This window comes from Chiloscyllium plagiosum, unplaced genomic scaffold (assembly GCF_037043375.1).
Source record: "Chiloscyllium plagiosum isolate Xiang-an unplaced genomic scaffold, Cpla_swu_hap1 HiC_scaffold_24, whole genome shotgun sequence".
NCBI lineage: Eukaryota > Metazoa > Chordata > Chondrichthyes > Orectolobiformes > Hemiscylliidae > Chiloscyllium > Chiloscyllium plagiosum.
In genome coordinates this window covers 1,860,268-1,877,553 of record NW_028270162.1, presented here as the reverse complement: position 1 = coordinate 1,877,553, position 17,286 = coordinate 1,860,268, and the positions used below count along the sequence as shown (strand labels likewise).

Below are 17,286 nucleotides of genomic sequence, written 5' to 3'. Positions count from 1 at the left end.
GAAAAACCTTTTGAAAAAGAATTCAAAATATAAATATTAGAAGGGATTGAAGCCAAATCAAAGAAAAATATTAAAGTATTAGGAGAGCAGAAAAACAGGTTGATCGTTGGCAGTAAACTCAAGGGAAGATAGTAGCATTGTGCCAATGTTACTGAGCTAGTAATCCAGAAATCAAGGTGAATGTTTGAGGGATGAAAACTCAAACATCATTGCAGCTGGTGGAATTTTAGAATTATTAATTTGTACAGTCTGAACTGTTAATCTTTGCAATGGTGACCGTAAAAACTATCAAAGTTATGATTCGCTTTGATGAACTGCCCTAATTTACCTGTGGTTCAGTATAATTTTCTGTGAAGCACCTTGGGTATGCTTTCTCACATTAAAAAAAAGGTAAAAAAGGAGGAGGGGTGGCGTTGCTAATTAGAAATGGTATAACGGCTGCAGAAAGGCAGTTCGAGGGGGATCTGCCTTTGGAGGTAGTATGGGCTGAAGTCAGAAATACGAAAGGTGCAGTCACCTTGTTGGGTGTTTACTATAGACCCCCCCAATAGCAGCAGAGATGTGGAGAAACAGATTGGGAAACAGATTTTGGAAAGGTGCAGAAGCCACAGGGTAGTAGTCATGGGTGATTTCAACTTCCCAAGCATTGATTGGAAGCTCTTTAGATCAAGTAGATTGGATGGGGCGGTGTTTGCGCAGTGTGTCCAGGAAGCTTTTCTAACTCAGTATGTAGATTGTCTGACCAGAGGGGAGGCCATATTGGACTTGGTACTCGGTAATGAACTGGGACAAGTGATGGGCTCGTTAGTGGGTGAACATTTTGGTGATGGTGACCACAATTCTGAGACTTTCACCTTGGTTATGGAGAGAGATAGGTGCGTGCAACAGGGTAGGTTTTACAATTGGGGGAAGGGTAATTACGATGCTGTAAGACAGGATCTGAGGAGCATAAGTTGGGAACATAGGATGTCGGGGAAGGATGTCGTGGAAATGTGGAACTTTTTCAAGGAACAGATACGACGTGTCCTTGATATGTATGTACCTGTCAGGCAGGAAAGAAATGGTCATGTGAGGGAACCTTGGTTGACGAGGGAGGTTGAATGTCTTGTAAAGAGGAAGGAGGCGGCTTACATAAGGTTGAGGAAACAGGGTTCAGACTGAGCAGTGGAGGGATACAGGATAGCCAGAAGGGACCTGAAGAAAGGGATTAGGAGAGCTAAGAGAGGGCATGAAAAATCTTTGGCGGACAGGATCAAGGATAACCCCAAGGCATTTTATGCGTATGTGAGAAACATGAGAATGACGAGAACAAGGATAGGTCCGATCAAGCACAGTAGTGGGAGACTGTGTATTGAGTCGGAAGAGATAGGAGAGATCTTGAATGAGTACTTTTCTTCAGTATTTACGAACGAGAGGGACCATATTGTTGAAGAGGAGAGTGTGAAACGGACTGGTAAGCTAGAGGAGATACTTGTTAGGAAGGAAGATGTGTTGGACATTTTGAACAACTTGAGGATAGACAAGTGCCCCGGGCCTGACGGGATAAATCCTAGGATTATGTGGGAAGCAAGAGAGGTAATTGCAGTACCGTTGGCAATGATCTTTTCGTCTTCACTGTCAACGGGGGTGGTACCAGGGGACTGAAGAGTGGCGAATGTTGTGCCCCTGTTCAAAAAAGGGAATAGGGATAACCCCTGGAATTACAGGCCAGTTAGTCTTACTTCGGTGGTAGGCAAAGTAATGGAAAGGGTATGAGGGATAGGATTTGTGAGTATCTGGAAAGACACTGCTTGATTAGGAACAGCCAGCACAGATTTGTGAAGGGTAGGTCTTGCCTTACAAGTCTTATTGAATTCTTTGAGGAGGTGACCAAGCATGTGGATGAGGGTAGAGCAGTGGATGTAGTATACATGGATTTTAGTAAGGCATTTGATAAGGTTCCCCATGGTAGGCATATGCGGAAAGTCAGGAGGCATGGGATAGAGGGAAATTTGGCCAATTGGATAGAAAACTGGCTAACCGGTCGAAGTCAGAGAGTGGTGGTAGATGGCAAATATTCAGCCTGGAGCCCAGTTACAAGTGGAGTTGTGGGTAGTGAGGAGGGCTGTTGTCGGCTGCAAAGAGACTTAGATATGATGAAGAGCTGGGCTGAGGAGTGGCAGATGGAGTTCAACCCTGCCAAGTGTGAGGTTGTCCATTTTGGAAAGACAAATAAGAATGCGGAATACAGGGTTAACGGTAGGGTTCTTAGTGAGATGGAGGAACAGAGGGATCTTGGGGTCTATGTTCATAGATCTTTGAAAGTTGCCACTCAGGTGGATAGAGCTTGTAAGAATGCCTATGGTGTATTAGCGTTCATTAGCAGAGGGATTGAATTCAAGAGTCGTGAAGTGATGTTGCAACTGTACAGAACTTTGGTTAGGCCACATTTGGAGTACTGTGTGCAGTTCTGGTCGCCTCACCTTAGGAAAGATGTGGAAGCTTTGGAGAGGGTGCAGAGAAGATTTACCAGGATGTTGCCTGGAATGGAGAATAGGTCGTACGAGGATAGGTTGAGAGTGCTAGGCCTTTTCTCGTTGAAACGGTGAAGGATGAGGGGTGACTTGATAGAGGTTTATAAGAAGATCAGAGGAATAGATAGAGTAGACAGTCAGAAACTTTTTCCCCGGGTGCAACAGAGTGTTACAAGGTGACATAAATTTAAGGTGAAGGGTGGAAGGTATAGGGGAGATGTCAGGGGTGGGTTCTTTACCCAGAGAGTGGTGGGGGCATGGAATGCGCTGCCTGTGGGAGTGGTAGAGTCAGAATCTTTGGTGACTTTTAAGCAGCAATTGGATAGGTGCATGGATGGGTGCTTAAGCTAGGACAAATGTTCGGCATAACATCGTGGGCCGAAGGGCCTGTTCCGTGCTGTATTGTTCTATGTTCTATTAAGGTACAACAGGAATGCAAGTAGTTGTTGTGACAGTGAACCAGTTAGGTTTTTACAATAATAGAAATCTCTGTGGTTAACACCACCAGCACCAGTCGCCTTATATTCAGACTTTAAAATTTTCATGTTGGTGGCATCTGAACTCTGTCTCTCTCAAATTATGCAAGTGGCATAATCACACCACTGTGTACCGTGCAGTGACCGATCCACCGTTTCAGGTGGAAAACTTTACAATCCATTAAAAAAAAATTGTGAAAAAACTACTCACTTGGTCACACAACTGGAAGATTAGAAATAGCACATTATTCAATTATAAAGACAAGAAAATTGTTCTGATATATACCACGTTTTAATCGCTCCATTGCACTTTTACTGCCAGCATAAGTTGGTCGGATGTCTTTCCCTAGCTCTTCAATTATAGTAAGTAGCTCCGCATATTTACTCTGTGGTGCCTGATTACTACTCATTCCCTAAAGAAGAAAAAAAAGTAAGTTGAGAAATGTACAAATCACATTGAAAGTTCAGTATACTTAGTAGCAATGACCAGTAGGAAACATCAACTTGCATTTATGTCATAGAATTACAACAAGATGTTGTTTGGCACATCTCTGGAAAGCATCTTAAGAGTTGTTGACAAGTCAGTTTTTATAAACTGGGAACTAGAAAGTCGAATCATGTCTCAGTGCAAATTACAAACGGTGTAATGCAGCTGGGATTGTTCTCCTTTTGTTTGATTCCACCAATCATCATCACAGATTGGCTGCTTTGGAGAAGGAAGTGAACAAGATTTCCAGATCTACAGCAACAATTGCTTCTCAATCAGGGAGAGTCTAAGTGCCAGATTTTCCATTTCCTCCTGTCTGATTTTGAGGGTAGAGGACTGATTGTTGACATCAGTGATATCTGGAAGGACAGTTACCAACTCCAACCTGTGCATTAAATGGAGGATTTGTCTAGGTCCCACTAGCACATACTGTTGATCTCAAATCTAGATGGAAAAGATTCTGTGGCCACAGGCCAGAATGACAAGGAGAGCAGAATATTGCATATAGAAGAAATGGCAACATTACAAAAACTAACTGCACTGAATATTAAAAATTGATTGTTTCTATATTTCTTGGCAATTTACTTTCACAAAGTTAAAATTAACAAAACCAGGTTTGGTCCAACAGGTTTATTTGGAAGCACTAGCTTTCAGAGCACTACGCCTTCATCAGGTGGTTGTCACAACCATGTTGTGTTGTGCGATTTTTAAGCTTTGTACACCCCAGTCCAACACTGGCACCTCCAAACCTTTATGGGCGGCACGGTGGCACAGTGGTTAGCACTGCTGCCTCGCAGCGCCAGAGATCCGGGTTCAATTCCCGCCTCAGGCGACTGACTGTGTGGAGTTTGCACGTTCTCCCCGTGTCTGCGTGGGTTTCCTCCGGGTGCTCCGGTTTCCTCCCACAGTCCAAAGATGTACAGGGAAGGTGAATTGGCCATGCTAAATTGCCCGTAGTGTTGGGTAAGGGGTAAATGTAGGGGTATGGGTGGGTTACGCTTCGGCGGGTCGGTGTGGACTTGTTGGGCCGAAGGGCCTGTTTCCACACTGTAAAGTAATCTAATCTAATCTAATCAAATCATACTTTCACAAACAGCAAGAGCTTCTACCAGTAGATTAAAAAGATCTGCAGTATAGTGGATTGGCAATGTTAAATTGTCCAGTGTGCAGGCTAGGTGGATTAGCAATGGGGAATGCAGGGTTACAGGAATAGGATAGGATTTGGGTAGGGAGGGATGCTCTTCAGAGGATTGGTGTAGAGTTGATGGGCTGAACGGCCTTCTTCCACACTTATGGATTCGACAAAAAGAGTTGCACAAGTTGAGGATGCAACTGGATAACTGATAAAAGGGAACAGAATTTAAACCAAAATTTGCATTGTCTTCATGTCGAAGGACACTATAAATATCTCAAAGACATGGTTAAGCAAGGTGCGAATGGGAATAAAAAATTTGTCATCACTTTCACGAGGGACAAATTAGTCAATAAAACTTATGGATCTCGAAGGGATGTCACTGAGCAGTTGCAAGACATCCTGAAACAAGATGGTAATAAGGCAGAGATCATGACATACACTGCAAGTAAAGATATAGGTAGAGTGAGGGATGAGGTTGTGCATCAAGAATCCAGGGAGCTAGATAGTAGACTAAAGAGCAGGACTGCAAAGAATTCAATCTTTGGGATTACTGTTGGTGCCACTTGCTAATGAGTACAGAAATAGAACAGGGCAGATTAATGTGTGACTCAGAAATTGGTGCAGGAGGGAGCGTTTTAGATTCCTAGATCATTTGAGACCATTGCTGGGGAAGGTAGAACCTGTATAAGTAAGATAGTCTGTACCCGAATCAGGATGGGACCAACATCCTTGGGGGTAGGTCTGCTGGTACTGTTGGGAAGAATTTAAACTAGTTCAGCAGGGGGAAGGAGATACAGTGTTAGTATATTAGGAACACAGCATAATACAGTAAAGGAACCAAGACAGAGTTTAGCCATGGGTCTCAAGGGAGTAAGGCGAAGTTGGATGGCCTCTAATGCCAGCAGTATTATAGGGAAGACAAATTAGTTATGGGTGTGGATTGACACATGGAATTGTGATATTGTTGTCATCAAAAACATGGTTGCGGGGTGGCAGAGGAATAGCAACTCAACACACTGGGATGGAGTTCAGAAGGATGATGGGAGTATCTCATTGAAATTCATGGAGTACTAAGAGACCTGGATAACATGGACATAAAAGAAAATGGTTAAACTAGTAGGAGAGACTAGGACCTTAGGGAAGGGATAACCTTTTAAAACTGAGATGAGAAGGAGTTTCTTCAGCCAAAGTATAGTGAATCTCTGGTACTCATTGCCACAGAAGGCTGTGAAGGTCAAGTCATTGGGTGAATGCAAGACAAAGATAACTAGGTTCTTGACTGGTAAGGGGATCAACTGTTACAGGGAGAAGGCAGGAGAATGGGGTTGAGAAACATATCAGCTACAATCAAATGGCACAGCAGTCACGATGTGCCTAATGGTCTAATCCTACTCCTATATGGGCCAATACAGAAGAGGTCCAGCCCTCTACAGAATGCGAGCCCAGCATAGCTAAGCACTTAAGACTGTTGAACTTTTAACAGTATTTCTTCATTTTTCTATTTTGTATCAAAGATGGTACCAGGAAGGGTGTCAATGTACACTTTTCACTGTACTCATGTACTTCTGTTCTTAAGTACACATGACAAAACTTATGGTTTCATTGGGTACAGACGTTTCAGGCAAGAAAGGAGGGGGGAGAAAAGAGACAGTGGTGTCCAATATTAATTAAGGAGTCAGTTGTGCTGTGAGGAGGGATGCTATCCCAGCAGAGTCTTCAAATGAGGTTTGTGGGTTGATCACAAAAACAAAAAGGGGAGACACTTTTTGGAGTATACTGTAGACCATCCAGCCAGTGGGCAATAGAGCAAATACACAGACTATTCCCTGAGGTGCACAAAAACAATAAGTCTAATTATAGCCAGTACTTATAATAAAGGAAATCTCAACTTCTCCAACATCAACTGGGATCAACCCAGCAAAAACAGCTTAGAGGGGACAAATTTCTTGAAAATGTATTCAGGACAGTTTTTAATATCAACATATAGAAGGACCAACTAGGGACAGAACTGGACATAATTCTGGGGCACCATGCCAGATGGGTGTTCAAGATGGCAGACAGGTGTTCAAAATGGCAGAGTGAAAGAGACAATCTGCATTTTATTGACAGCGGCAACAATATGTGTTTTCAGTTTGGAAAGGAAAACAACGGTCTGCAAAAACAAAATTTTGAATTGGGGTAGGGGTGGTTGGAGAAGACAGATTTAATTAAATAAGGCTGAATCTGGCCAGTGTAGAGAAAGAATAACTGCTTCTTGGCAAATCTACAGAACAATGGGGGGGGGGGGGGGGAAAAGAGTTCAAAAAGGTACTGGGGGAAACATAGGACCAACGTTTGCTTTAGAACATAGAACAATACAGCACAGAACAGGCCCTTCGGCCCACGATGTTGTGCCGGACATTTGTCCTAGCTTAAGCACCCATCCATGTACCTATCCAATTGCTGCTTAAAGGTCACCAAAGATTCTGACTCTACCACTCCCACAGGCAGCGCATTCCATGCCCCCACCACTCTCTGGGTAAAGAACCCACCCCTGACATCTCCCCTATACCTTCCACCCTTCACCTTAAATTTATGTCCCCTTGTAACACTCTGTTGTACCCATGGAAAAAAAGTTTCTGACTGTCTACTCTATCTATTCCTCTGATCATCTTATAAACCTCTATCAAGTCACCCCTCATCCTTCGCCGTTCCAACGAGAAAAGGCCTAGCACTCTCAACTTATCCTCGTACGACCTATTCTCCATTCCAGGCAAATCTTCTCTGCACCCTCTCCAGCTTCCACATCTTTCCTAAAGTGAGGCGACCAGAACTGCACACAGTACTCCAAATGTGGCCTAACCAAAGTCCTGTACAGTTGCATCACAACATCACTTCACGACTCTTGAATTCAATCCCTTTGCTAATGAACGCTAATACACCATAAACCTTCTTACAAGCTCTATCGACCTGAGTGGCAACTTTCAAAGACCTATGAACATAGACCCAAGATCCCTCTGTTCCTCCACCTCACTAAGAACCCTACCGTTAACCCTGTATTCCGCATTCTTATTTGTCTTTCCAAAATGGACAACCTCACACTTGGCAGGGTTGAACTCCATCTGCCACTCCTCAGCCCAGCTCTTCATCATATCCAAGTCCCTTTGCAGCTGACAAGAACCCTCCTCACTATCCACAACTCCACCAATCTTCGTATCATCTGCAAATTTACTGACCCACCCTTCGACTCCCTCATCCAAGTCATTAATAAAAATTACGAACAGGGTGAAATTTACGAATAACATGCCCAAAGAATTCGGATTTTTAGGAATATTCAGGACTAGATAAGGGCAAAAGAAAAAGAAAGGTTTTTAACAGGTTCAAACACAGTAATTCAATGGAGATTCTTTTTAAAAAAAAATTCATTCATGGGACATGGGCATTGCACAAGTGATATAAAGGAGAACTAAAAGTGTAGGGGTGAACTTAAAGAAATTCAGACAGCAAAGAAAGGACAAGAGAAAACATCAATGGTGGGCAAGCTATTGGAGGGAATCCTGAGGGACAGGACGTACATGTATTTGGAAAGGCAAGGACTGATTCGGGATAGTTAACATGGCTTTGTGCATAGGAAATCATGTCTCACAAACTTGATTGAGTTTTTTGAAGAAGTAACAAAGAAGATTGATGAGGGCAGAGCAGTAGATGTGATCTATATGGACTTCAGTAAGGCGTTCGACAAGTTCCCCATGGGAGACTGGTTAACAAGGTAAGATCTCACTGAATACAGGGAGAACGAGCTATTTGGATACAGAACTGGCTCAAAGGTAAAAGAGGGTGGTGGTGGAGGGTTTTTTTTTCAGACTGGAGGCCTGCGACCAGTGGAGTGCCACAAGGATCGGTGCTGGGTCCTCTACTTTTTGTCATTTACATAAATGATTTGGATGCGAGCATGAGGTACAATTAGTAAGTTTGCAGATGACACCAAAAGTGGAGGTGTAGTGGACAGCGAAGAAGGTTACCTCACATTACAACAGGATCTTGACCAGATGGGCCAATGGGCTGAGAAGTGGCAGATGGAGTTTAATTCAGATAAATGCAAGGCGCTGATTTTTGGGAAAGCAAATCTTAGCAGGACATATACACTTAATGGTAAGGTCTTAGGGAGTGTTGCTGAACAAAGAGACCTTGGAGTGCAGCTTCATAGCTCCTTGAAAAGTGGAGTTGCTGGTAGATAGGATAGTGAAGGCAGCATTTGGTAAGCTTTCCTTTATTGGTCAGAGTATGGAGTACAGGAGTTGGGAGGTCATGTTGCGGCTGTACAGGACATTGGCTGGAATATTGTGTGCAATTATGCTCTCCTTCCTATCGGAAATACGTTGTGAAATTTGAAAGGGTTCAGAAAAGATTTACAAGGATGTTGCCAGGGTTGGAGGATTTGAGCTATGGGAGAGACTGAACAGGCTGGGGCTGTTTTCCCTGGAGCGTCAGAGGCTGAGGAGTGACCTTATAGAGGTTTACAAAATTATGAGGGGCATGGATAGGGTAAAAAGGCAAAGTCTTTTCCCTGGGGTCGTGGAGTCCAGAACTAGACGGCATAGGTTTAGGGTGAGGGGGGAAAAGATATTAAAAAAAAGAGACCTAAGGGGCAACATTTTCTCAGAGGGTGGTACGGGTATAGAATGAGGTGTCAGAGGAAGTGGTGGAGGCTGGTAACAATTGCAACATTTAAGAGGCATTTGGATGGGTATATGAATAGGAAGGGTTTGGAGGGATATGGGCCAGGTACTGGAAGGTGGGACTAGATTGGGTTGTTCCATTAGGTCACCATGGACGGGTTGGACCGAAGGGTCTGTTTCCATGCTGTACATCTCTATCACTATGATCAGCAGGTAAGATTAGGAAAAATCCTAAGATATTTCATGTCAAGGGGAAAAGGATAACCAGAGGAAGAATAGGCATATTAGGGACCAATCTGTGGATAGAACCAGAGGACATCAGTGGGGTGTGAAATTAGCACTTGGCACGTGAAATGAGCACTTGGCACGCGCCTTCATTTTGGAGGGGGAATTAGATACAGTATTCAGGCAGAGGGACTGAGAGATTCTTCAGCAATTTAATAGGGGCAGCTGTTTAAATCTGGTGTTTTATGGGCTGTCAAGAAATGATTATATCATATCTCTATTTGGGATATGAACCTATGACCAAGTGGTTAATGGTCCTAACCATTGTATAACTGTACCCGGTGATGCAAATATATATTTTACCATACCTGTAAATAACCCATAGAGGGTGGTCCATAGTCATTGATCAGTGGCCTAAATGACTGCACTGAGCTCCCCATACTTGTTGAAGGAGATGGAACACTTCCAACTGTTGGAGGAAAATTTGTATTACGATGCATTAGTTTGTACACTCTGAACTTTCAGCTTTTTGTTCACAAACAGCTCAAGTTGTTCATCACATTATACTACAAAGAGAAAAAGCTCTATGACCCCAGGCATTCTATTGAATATGCCACAGTTTCAAAGCAAGCCAGTATATCCATAGGTCCAACTCTGCACAAGTTAGCTGGGAAAGGAAACAGCCAAACCAAATCCTGGCTACAAACCAGTCTGACTGCAACAGGCAGCAGGAAGTGCAAAACTTTCAGATCCAATACCCTCAGTTGAAGAGGAAGACCATGAAAAACATTGAGTACTCAGGGTTAAAAATGCTGTTCAGTGACACCTGTTGTGAGAATGCACACACATTGAGGAAAAGTAGCAGATCAGATGATCCTTGACCTGGCGTCCAAGTCTGGTGTGGTATCTTCAGGAGATCAGTCAAAGTGACGATACAACCCATTTTCTGACTGAAAGCAGGATACAACCATAAACACCGGTTTAATAACACCTGCATTTTGAGCACACTGGTACTGTATTAAAATGATAGATCATATACTGTCTCAAATAGTCCTCACAAGAGGCAACTGGGCACACATTTGGCCATGCGCTATTCCTGCCATTTCAACGTGACACACTGAAGACTACAATGAATTAATGAAAAGTCAGTTATTTTTAAGGGGACACACGAACTCTTGTTACTTCCATTTTCAAAGCTATCGTAAAAGATAACCAGAATCAAGGTAGGCTTCAGACTGTTAAATTTAAACTTTAAAAACTGCACTGACCCTTTTCCCATTAGGGTCTTGAATTTCATGACAGATAAAGGAAATTATAATCTAATACAATTTCCTCTTATTAGTAACATTTTAGTTTTTAGTAAACCCATAATCACCACATTATCTAACTGTTTGACTAGAATCTAGAAACCACCTATATGTGGTGAACTGGCCAGGTTCATTCCCACAAGTCTGTTCTTGTGAAGTTAATCTTCTGATTCAGTATATGGATGTATCTACGAGAGAAGGTGTAAAACTTGACCTACTCTTGAGAAATAAGACAGGACAGGTGACTGAGGTGTCAGTGGGGGAACACTTTGGGGCCAGCAACCATAATTCTATTAGTTTCAAAATAGTGACAACTTTATTGCTGGAACAGCACAGCAGGTCAGGCAGCATCCAGGGAACAGGAGATTCGACGTTTCGGGCACAGGCCCTTCAGGAATCTTCCTGAAGAAGGGCCTGTGCCCGAAACGTCGAATCTCCTGTTCCCTGGATGCTGCCTGACCTGCTGTGCTGTTCCAGCAATAAAGTTTCAACTTTGATCTCCAGCATCTGCAGACCTCACTTTCTCCTCAAAATAGTGACAGAAAAGACTGGATCTAAAAGTTGATGTTCTGATTTGGAGAAAGGCCAATTTTGATGGTTTTAGACAAGAACTTTCAAAAGCTGATTGGGGGCAGATGTTCACAGGTAAAGGAATGACTGGAAAATGAGAAGGCTTCAGAAATGAGATAACGAGTCCAGAGACAGTATATTCCTGTTTGGGTGAAAGGAAAGGCTGGTAAGTGCAGGGAGTGCTGGATGACTAAAGAAATTGAGAGTTTGGTTAAGAAAAGCATATGTCAGGTATAGACAGGAGAGATTGAGGACTGAATCTAAGAAAAATATAAAGGCAGTAGGAGTATACTTAAGAGGAAAATCAAGACGACAAAGGGGACAGGAGATAGCTTTGGCAAATAGAGTTAAGGAGAATCCAAAGGATTTTTACAAATACACTAAGGATAAAAGGATAACTGGGGAGAGAATAGGGCCACTCAAAGATCAGCAAGGCGGCCTTTGTGTGGAGCCGCACAAGATGGGGGAGATGCTAAATGAGTATTTTGCATCAGCATTTACTGTGGAAAAGGACATGGAAGACAGAATGTAGGGAAATAGATGGTTACACCTTGAAAAATGTCCATATTACAGAGGAGGAAGTGCTGGATGTCTTGAAACGCATAAAGGTGGATAAATCCCCAGGACCTGATCAGATGTACCCTAGAATTCTGTGGGAAGCTAGGGAAGCGATTGCTTGGCCTCTTGCTGAGATACTTGTTCCATCAGTAGTCACAGGTAAGGTTCCAGAAGACTGGAGGTTGGCTAACATGGTGCCATTGTTTAAGAAGGGTGGTAAGGACAAGCCAGGGAACAACAGACCAGTGAGCTTGACCTCGGTAGTGGGCAAGTTGTTGGAGGGAATCCTGAGGGATAGGATGTACATGTATTTGGAAAGGCAGACTGATTATGGATACTCAACATGGCTTTGAGCATGGGAAATCATGTCTCACAAACTTGATTGAGGTTTTTTTTTGAGGAAGTAACAAAGAGGATTGATGAGGGCAGAGCAGTGGACATGACCTATATGGACTTCAGTAAGGCGTTCGACAAGGTTCCCCACGGGAGGCTGGTTAGCAAGGTGAGATCTCATGGGAGAACTAGCCATTTGGATACAGAACTGGCTCAAAGGTAGAAGACAGAAGGTGGTAGTGGAGGGTTGTTTTTCAGACAGGAGGCTTGTGACCAGTGGAGTGCCACAAGGATCAGTGCTGGGTTCATTACATTTTGGATGTGAGCATAAGAGTTAGTAAGTTTGCAGATGGCACCAAAATTTGAGGTATAGTGGACAGCGAAGGTTACCTCACATTACAATGAGATCTTGATCAGATCAGCCAATGGGCCGAGAAGTGGCAGATGGAGTTTAATTCAGATAAATATGAAGGGCTGCATTTTGATTAGATTAGATTACTTACAGTGTGGAAACAGGCCCTTTGGCCCAACAAGTCCACACCGCCCCGCCGAAGCGCAACCCACCCATACCCCTGCATTTACCCCTTACCTAACACTATGGGCAATTTAGCATGGCCAATTTACCTGACCTGCACATCTTTGGACTGTGGGAGGAAACCGGAGCACCCGGAGGAAACCCACGCAGACACGGGGAGAACGTGCAAACTTTGGGAAAGCAAATCTTAGCAAATATACTTAATGGCAAGGTTCGAGCGAGTATTGCTGAACAAAGAGACCTTGGAGTGCAGGTTCATACCTCCTTGAAAGTGGAGTCGCAAGTAGTTAGGAGAGTGAAGGCATCATTTGGTATGCTTTCCTTTATTGGTCAGAGTATTGAGTATGAATGTTGGGAGGTCATGTTGCCGCTGTACAGGACATTGGTTAGGCCACTTTTGGAATATTGCATGCAGTTCTGGTCTCCTTCCTATTGGAAGGATGTTGTGAAACTTGAAAGGGTTCAGAAAAGATTTACAAGGATGTTGCCAGGGTTGGAAGATTTGAGCTATAGGGAGAGGTTTATTAGGCAGGGGCTGTTTTCCATGGAGGGTCGGAAGCTGAGGGGTGACCTTATAGAGGTTTATAAAATCATGAGGGGCATGGATAGGATGAATAGACAAAGTCTTTTCCCTGGGGTGGGGGGGGTGGGGTGGGGGGGGTGGGGAGTCCAGAACTAGAGGGCAGAGATTTAGTGTGAGAGGGGAAGATATAAAAGAGACCTAAGGGGCAACATATTCATGCAGAGGATGGTATGCATATGGAATGAGCTGCAAGAGGAAGTGGTGGAGGCTAGTACAATTGCAACATTTAAACAGCAGCTGAATAGGTATATGAATAGGAAGAGTCTGGAGGGATATGGGCCTGGTGTTGGCAAGTGGGACAAGATTGAGTTGGGAGATCTGGTCGGCACTGACAAGTTGGACCGAAGGGTCTGTTTTCGTGCTGTACAGCTCTATAACCCAGGGTCTTTCTTCTCTTCACAATGGTCAGTCTCAAGCAATGCCTTGCCTCCTTTGCACAAGGCCCTCATCGTTCTGAATTATTTGTCTGTTTCCATGGTTCTCTTGTAGCCTTATTTTGCCTCTTTTTTGCAACCCGAGGTCAAATAACCTTTAGAATCTGCCATTTGCCTGTTTAGCAATCTGCTTTTACTGCCAGCGAGTCGATCTGGTGTTGATGTAAACTCAGCATCATTTCTCATCATGTTTGTCAAACTTCAACTGTTATCCATAGGGCCAAAGTTAGCCATAAGATCACAACCCTGCCCATCTACAGATAGCATGGGATACAGAGTAGAAATCATCAGAGTCAGCTCAACCAATATAGTAATGACCCAATCCAACCTGGAAAGGTTGTCAGTGGCAGCCAGTGCTTCAACACCAAATTAGTTTTAAACAGCAGTAGCAAAATCATAAAATAGCCCAAGGCATGTGAAATGAGTGAGCCATACGGGCTTATGGTACAAGGTCTAATGGTCCAAAAATGTCCGCCACCAATTCAGACAATCAAAAGCTTACAAACATGGAAATTAAATGAAGTATCCCAATCAGCTCCTCGAGCCTGCTCATCCATTCATTGATGATCATGGTTGATCTATTTGTGCTCCAAGTTCCACATTCTCATCAACTTCCAATGACTTTTGTTTTTTTTTGCCTAATTACAAACCTACCTCCATCTTAAGCATTCAACGATCCCATCTCCACTGCCTTCTGCAGCAATGAGCTCCAAAGTCTCAAAGCTCCTCAGAATTCTAATCTCTGTTCTAAAAGGATGATCCCTAATTTTAAGTATTCTCCCAGTTCTGATCTGAGCCACAAGGGGAAACATCCTTTCCGAACCCATTCAGGATTTTATACACTTTAATCAAGTCACCCCTCCCTATTCTAAACTCCAATGCAAACAATTCCAACGTTTTCTCAGAAGTTGACATTTTCATATCAGTGTAGTAAACCTCTTCCAGTACATTCACATTCTTCTTTAAATAAGGAGACGATAATTGTACACAGTATTCAAGATGTAATCTCACCATCATGCTGTACAACTGAAGCATAATATCCTCATTTATTTTATTGAACATAAAAGTAAGTAAATTTTAAGAAGTGCCTTGAAGGAGGAAAATAAGGCTTTACGTAAAACAAATTAGGCATCTGAAGGCACGGCATCTCATGCAGGAGTGCCTAAAAGATGCCAGAATTGGAGAAGCACAGAAATCTTGTACTGTTTCAGGCTGCAAGAGATTATGGAGACAAGGAGATGCAAGGCCACAGAGGTATTTGAAAACAAGATTAAACAGGATAAAATACAGAACACCAGTCAAGAGTGCATCAGAATAATCGAGTCTGGAAGTAACAATGGCATGATGAGGGTCAAGTGAGGATATTCCAATATTTCTCAAAGTAGACAATTTGAGCACAAATACAATAGCACAATTGGTCATTCAACCCACGATGCCAAAGTTGGCTCTTTATCAGAGCTGTCAAATTTGCTCCATGCCTTGTCTTTGTTCATAACATTTCAACTGTTTCAAGTGTGAGGTGATGATGTACTTTGATCAGAAGAACTATCTAAAATAGGGGCTGGAGTTCTAAAGGAGGTGCCGGAGCAGAGGGTCTTGGAGTATACAGATCATTGAAGATGGCAAGATAGGTGGAGAGAATAGTAAATAAAAGTGTTCTTGTTTTTATTAATTAGACATAGAATACAAGAGCAAGAAAATTATGTTAAACTCATACAATATTCTGATTGGATCTCAGCTGGAATACTGTGGAAATTGTGAGCACTACATTTACAGGAAAGATGCAAATGTGTTGGAGAATGCAGAACAGGTTAACAATAGCAGCTCTGGAGAAGAGAAGCTTCAATTACAAAGATAGATGAAAGATTTGGAACTATTCTCCCTAGAGAAAAGGAGGCTTAGACAGAGCATTTCAAGCAGGCAGAGTATAATAGATAGGATGACATTGTTTCTGAATACAAAAGGAAGAAGAATAACAGGGCAAAGGTTTAAAGTTATGTGCAAATGAAGCAAGGCTGAGAGAGATTTGTTTCCCCACAGTCAGTTGTTAGGATTTGGAATGCATTGCTTGGAAATGTAGAGAAGACAGGTTCAATTGACCAATCAAGGGAGCACTGGCTAGTTATTTGGATAGTAATAGTAGGGATGGGGGAGGGAAGGCATGAGATCAGCTCGAGATAATAGAGCCATCGGAGGCACAATGGGTTGCAATGGTCTCCTGCACCACAATAATTCTACAACTCGATTATTTATCCAATTCTGTTTGAAAGTGAATATTGAACTTGCTTTCACCATGCTTCCAGCAAGATCATTCTGACCCATTAAAAAAAATTGGCTTCCACTTTTTTTGCCAATCTAAAATGGTTCTATCAGATTTGAGGTTACATCCAATAAAAACAAATTTCCTACTTAATTCTCATTAAAACTTTGTAATTTAGAATGCCTCAATTAAAAACCACTTTCTCTGCTCTGGGGAGAAGACATCAACTTCCCCAGTTTCTCCACAGAACTAAGCTCCATCAGCCGTGGCACTATTCCATTAGATCTCATCTGAACCCTATCTTACAAGCATATTACTTCCCTTTTTAAACACCATACCTTACTGGTAAAGATGAAGGGTAGGCTGAGATGGAGAAGCTTTGCATTACAGTAAGGATAGGAGTTCATATCACTGCAGCCTGCACAAAAGCACCCAAGACTCAGTAGACAGCAACAGCATCTTTGCTGTTTCCCCATCCCCTCAGTTTGATGCTGCCATTCAGTGGTGTGATGTCATTACAGAACATTCCAGATCATTTTACAATTCAGACAAATGCTGCAGCAAAACACCAGGTGAGAAATCAGAGTTTAGCTGTGACATTAAAGAAAAGAACAAACAGCTCATTTTATTCCAAACTAGATTTTTAAAATAAGTGACTCCTGAAGCACATTCAGTAACAATCTGAACCGGTTTAAAAAACAAACAAATCTCGTCAATATAACTTATTTTAGCCTGTGAAACCAGAAATCTCTTATTCACGACTGATTGAAATAAGTCCAAGATTCCAACTATAACTGCTAATTTTGTATTAACTGATTAAGAATAACCAGGAATTCAGTAATCATTGGGATAAACTCAATAAAACTGCTTAATAGGAAAAGGGATTATTTGGATTAAACCGCCATTCTCCCTTTCCCCTTTATTCCCCCCCATTTCCCCCTTTGAACTCCGTCTTCCTCCGCCTCCTATCCCCATCCCGCCGGTATTAATGCTGTTGGGAGCAAACTGAACATTCCTTCAATAATATTTCAGGTTTATCGCACTAATTGAGACCAAATTGGGAATCTCTTCATCAAACCAGGTTTAGACCTTACCCTGACTGACAGAGAGTCCAGGCCCGACGCTCGCTTTGCTGCTCATTCCCAACCGGCTCAGGCCGCTGAAGATGGCGCCAAAAGTCCTCCGGCCCTAACATCCGGGTATGACAGATTG

At 42.8% G+C, this 17,286-nt stretch overlaps 1 protein-coding gene across 3 annotated transcripts in view; it reads right to left on the bottom strand.

Annotated features, from left to right (window-relative positions):
• Positions 1 to 17,286, bottom strand: part of cdk2ap1 (cyclin dependent kinase 2 associated protein 1) — a 23,920-nt gene extending 6,634 nt beyond the window's left edge. For 2 of the 3 annotated variants that reach the window (XM_087999832.1, XM_043692634.2), the window contains exons 1-3: positions 17,169 to 17,286; positions 9,863 to 9,963; positions 3,276 to 3,402 (exon numbers count right to left, since the gene is read on the bottom strand). In XM_087999832.1, the coding sequence (XP_087855958.1) occupies positions 3,276 to 3,402; positions 9,863 to 9,963; positions 17,169 to 17,214 (274 nt within the window). In that variant the 5' untranslated portion in view covers positions 17,215 to 17,286. The remainder of the gene's footprint in view (positions 1 to 3,275; positions 3,403 to 9,862; positions 9,964 to 17,168) is intronic. The other variant, XM_087999833.1, reaches the window with a different exon arrangement.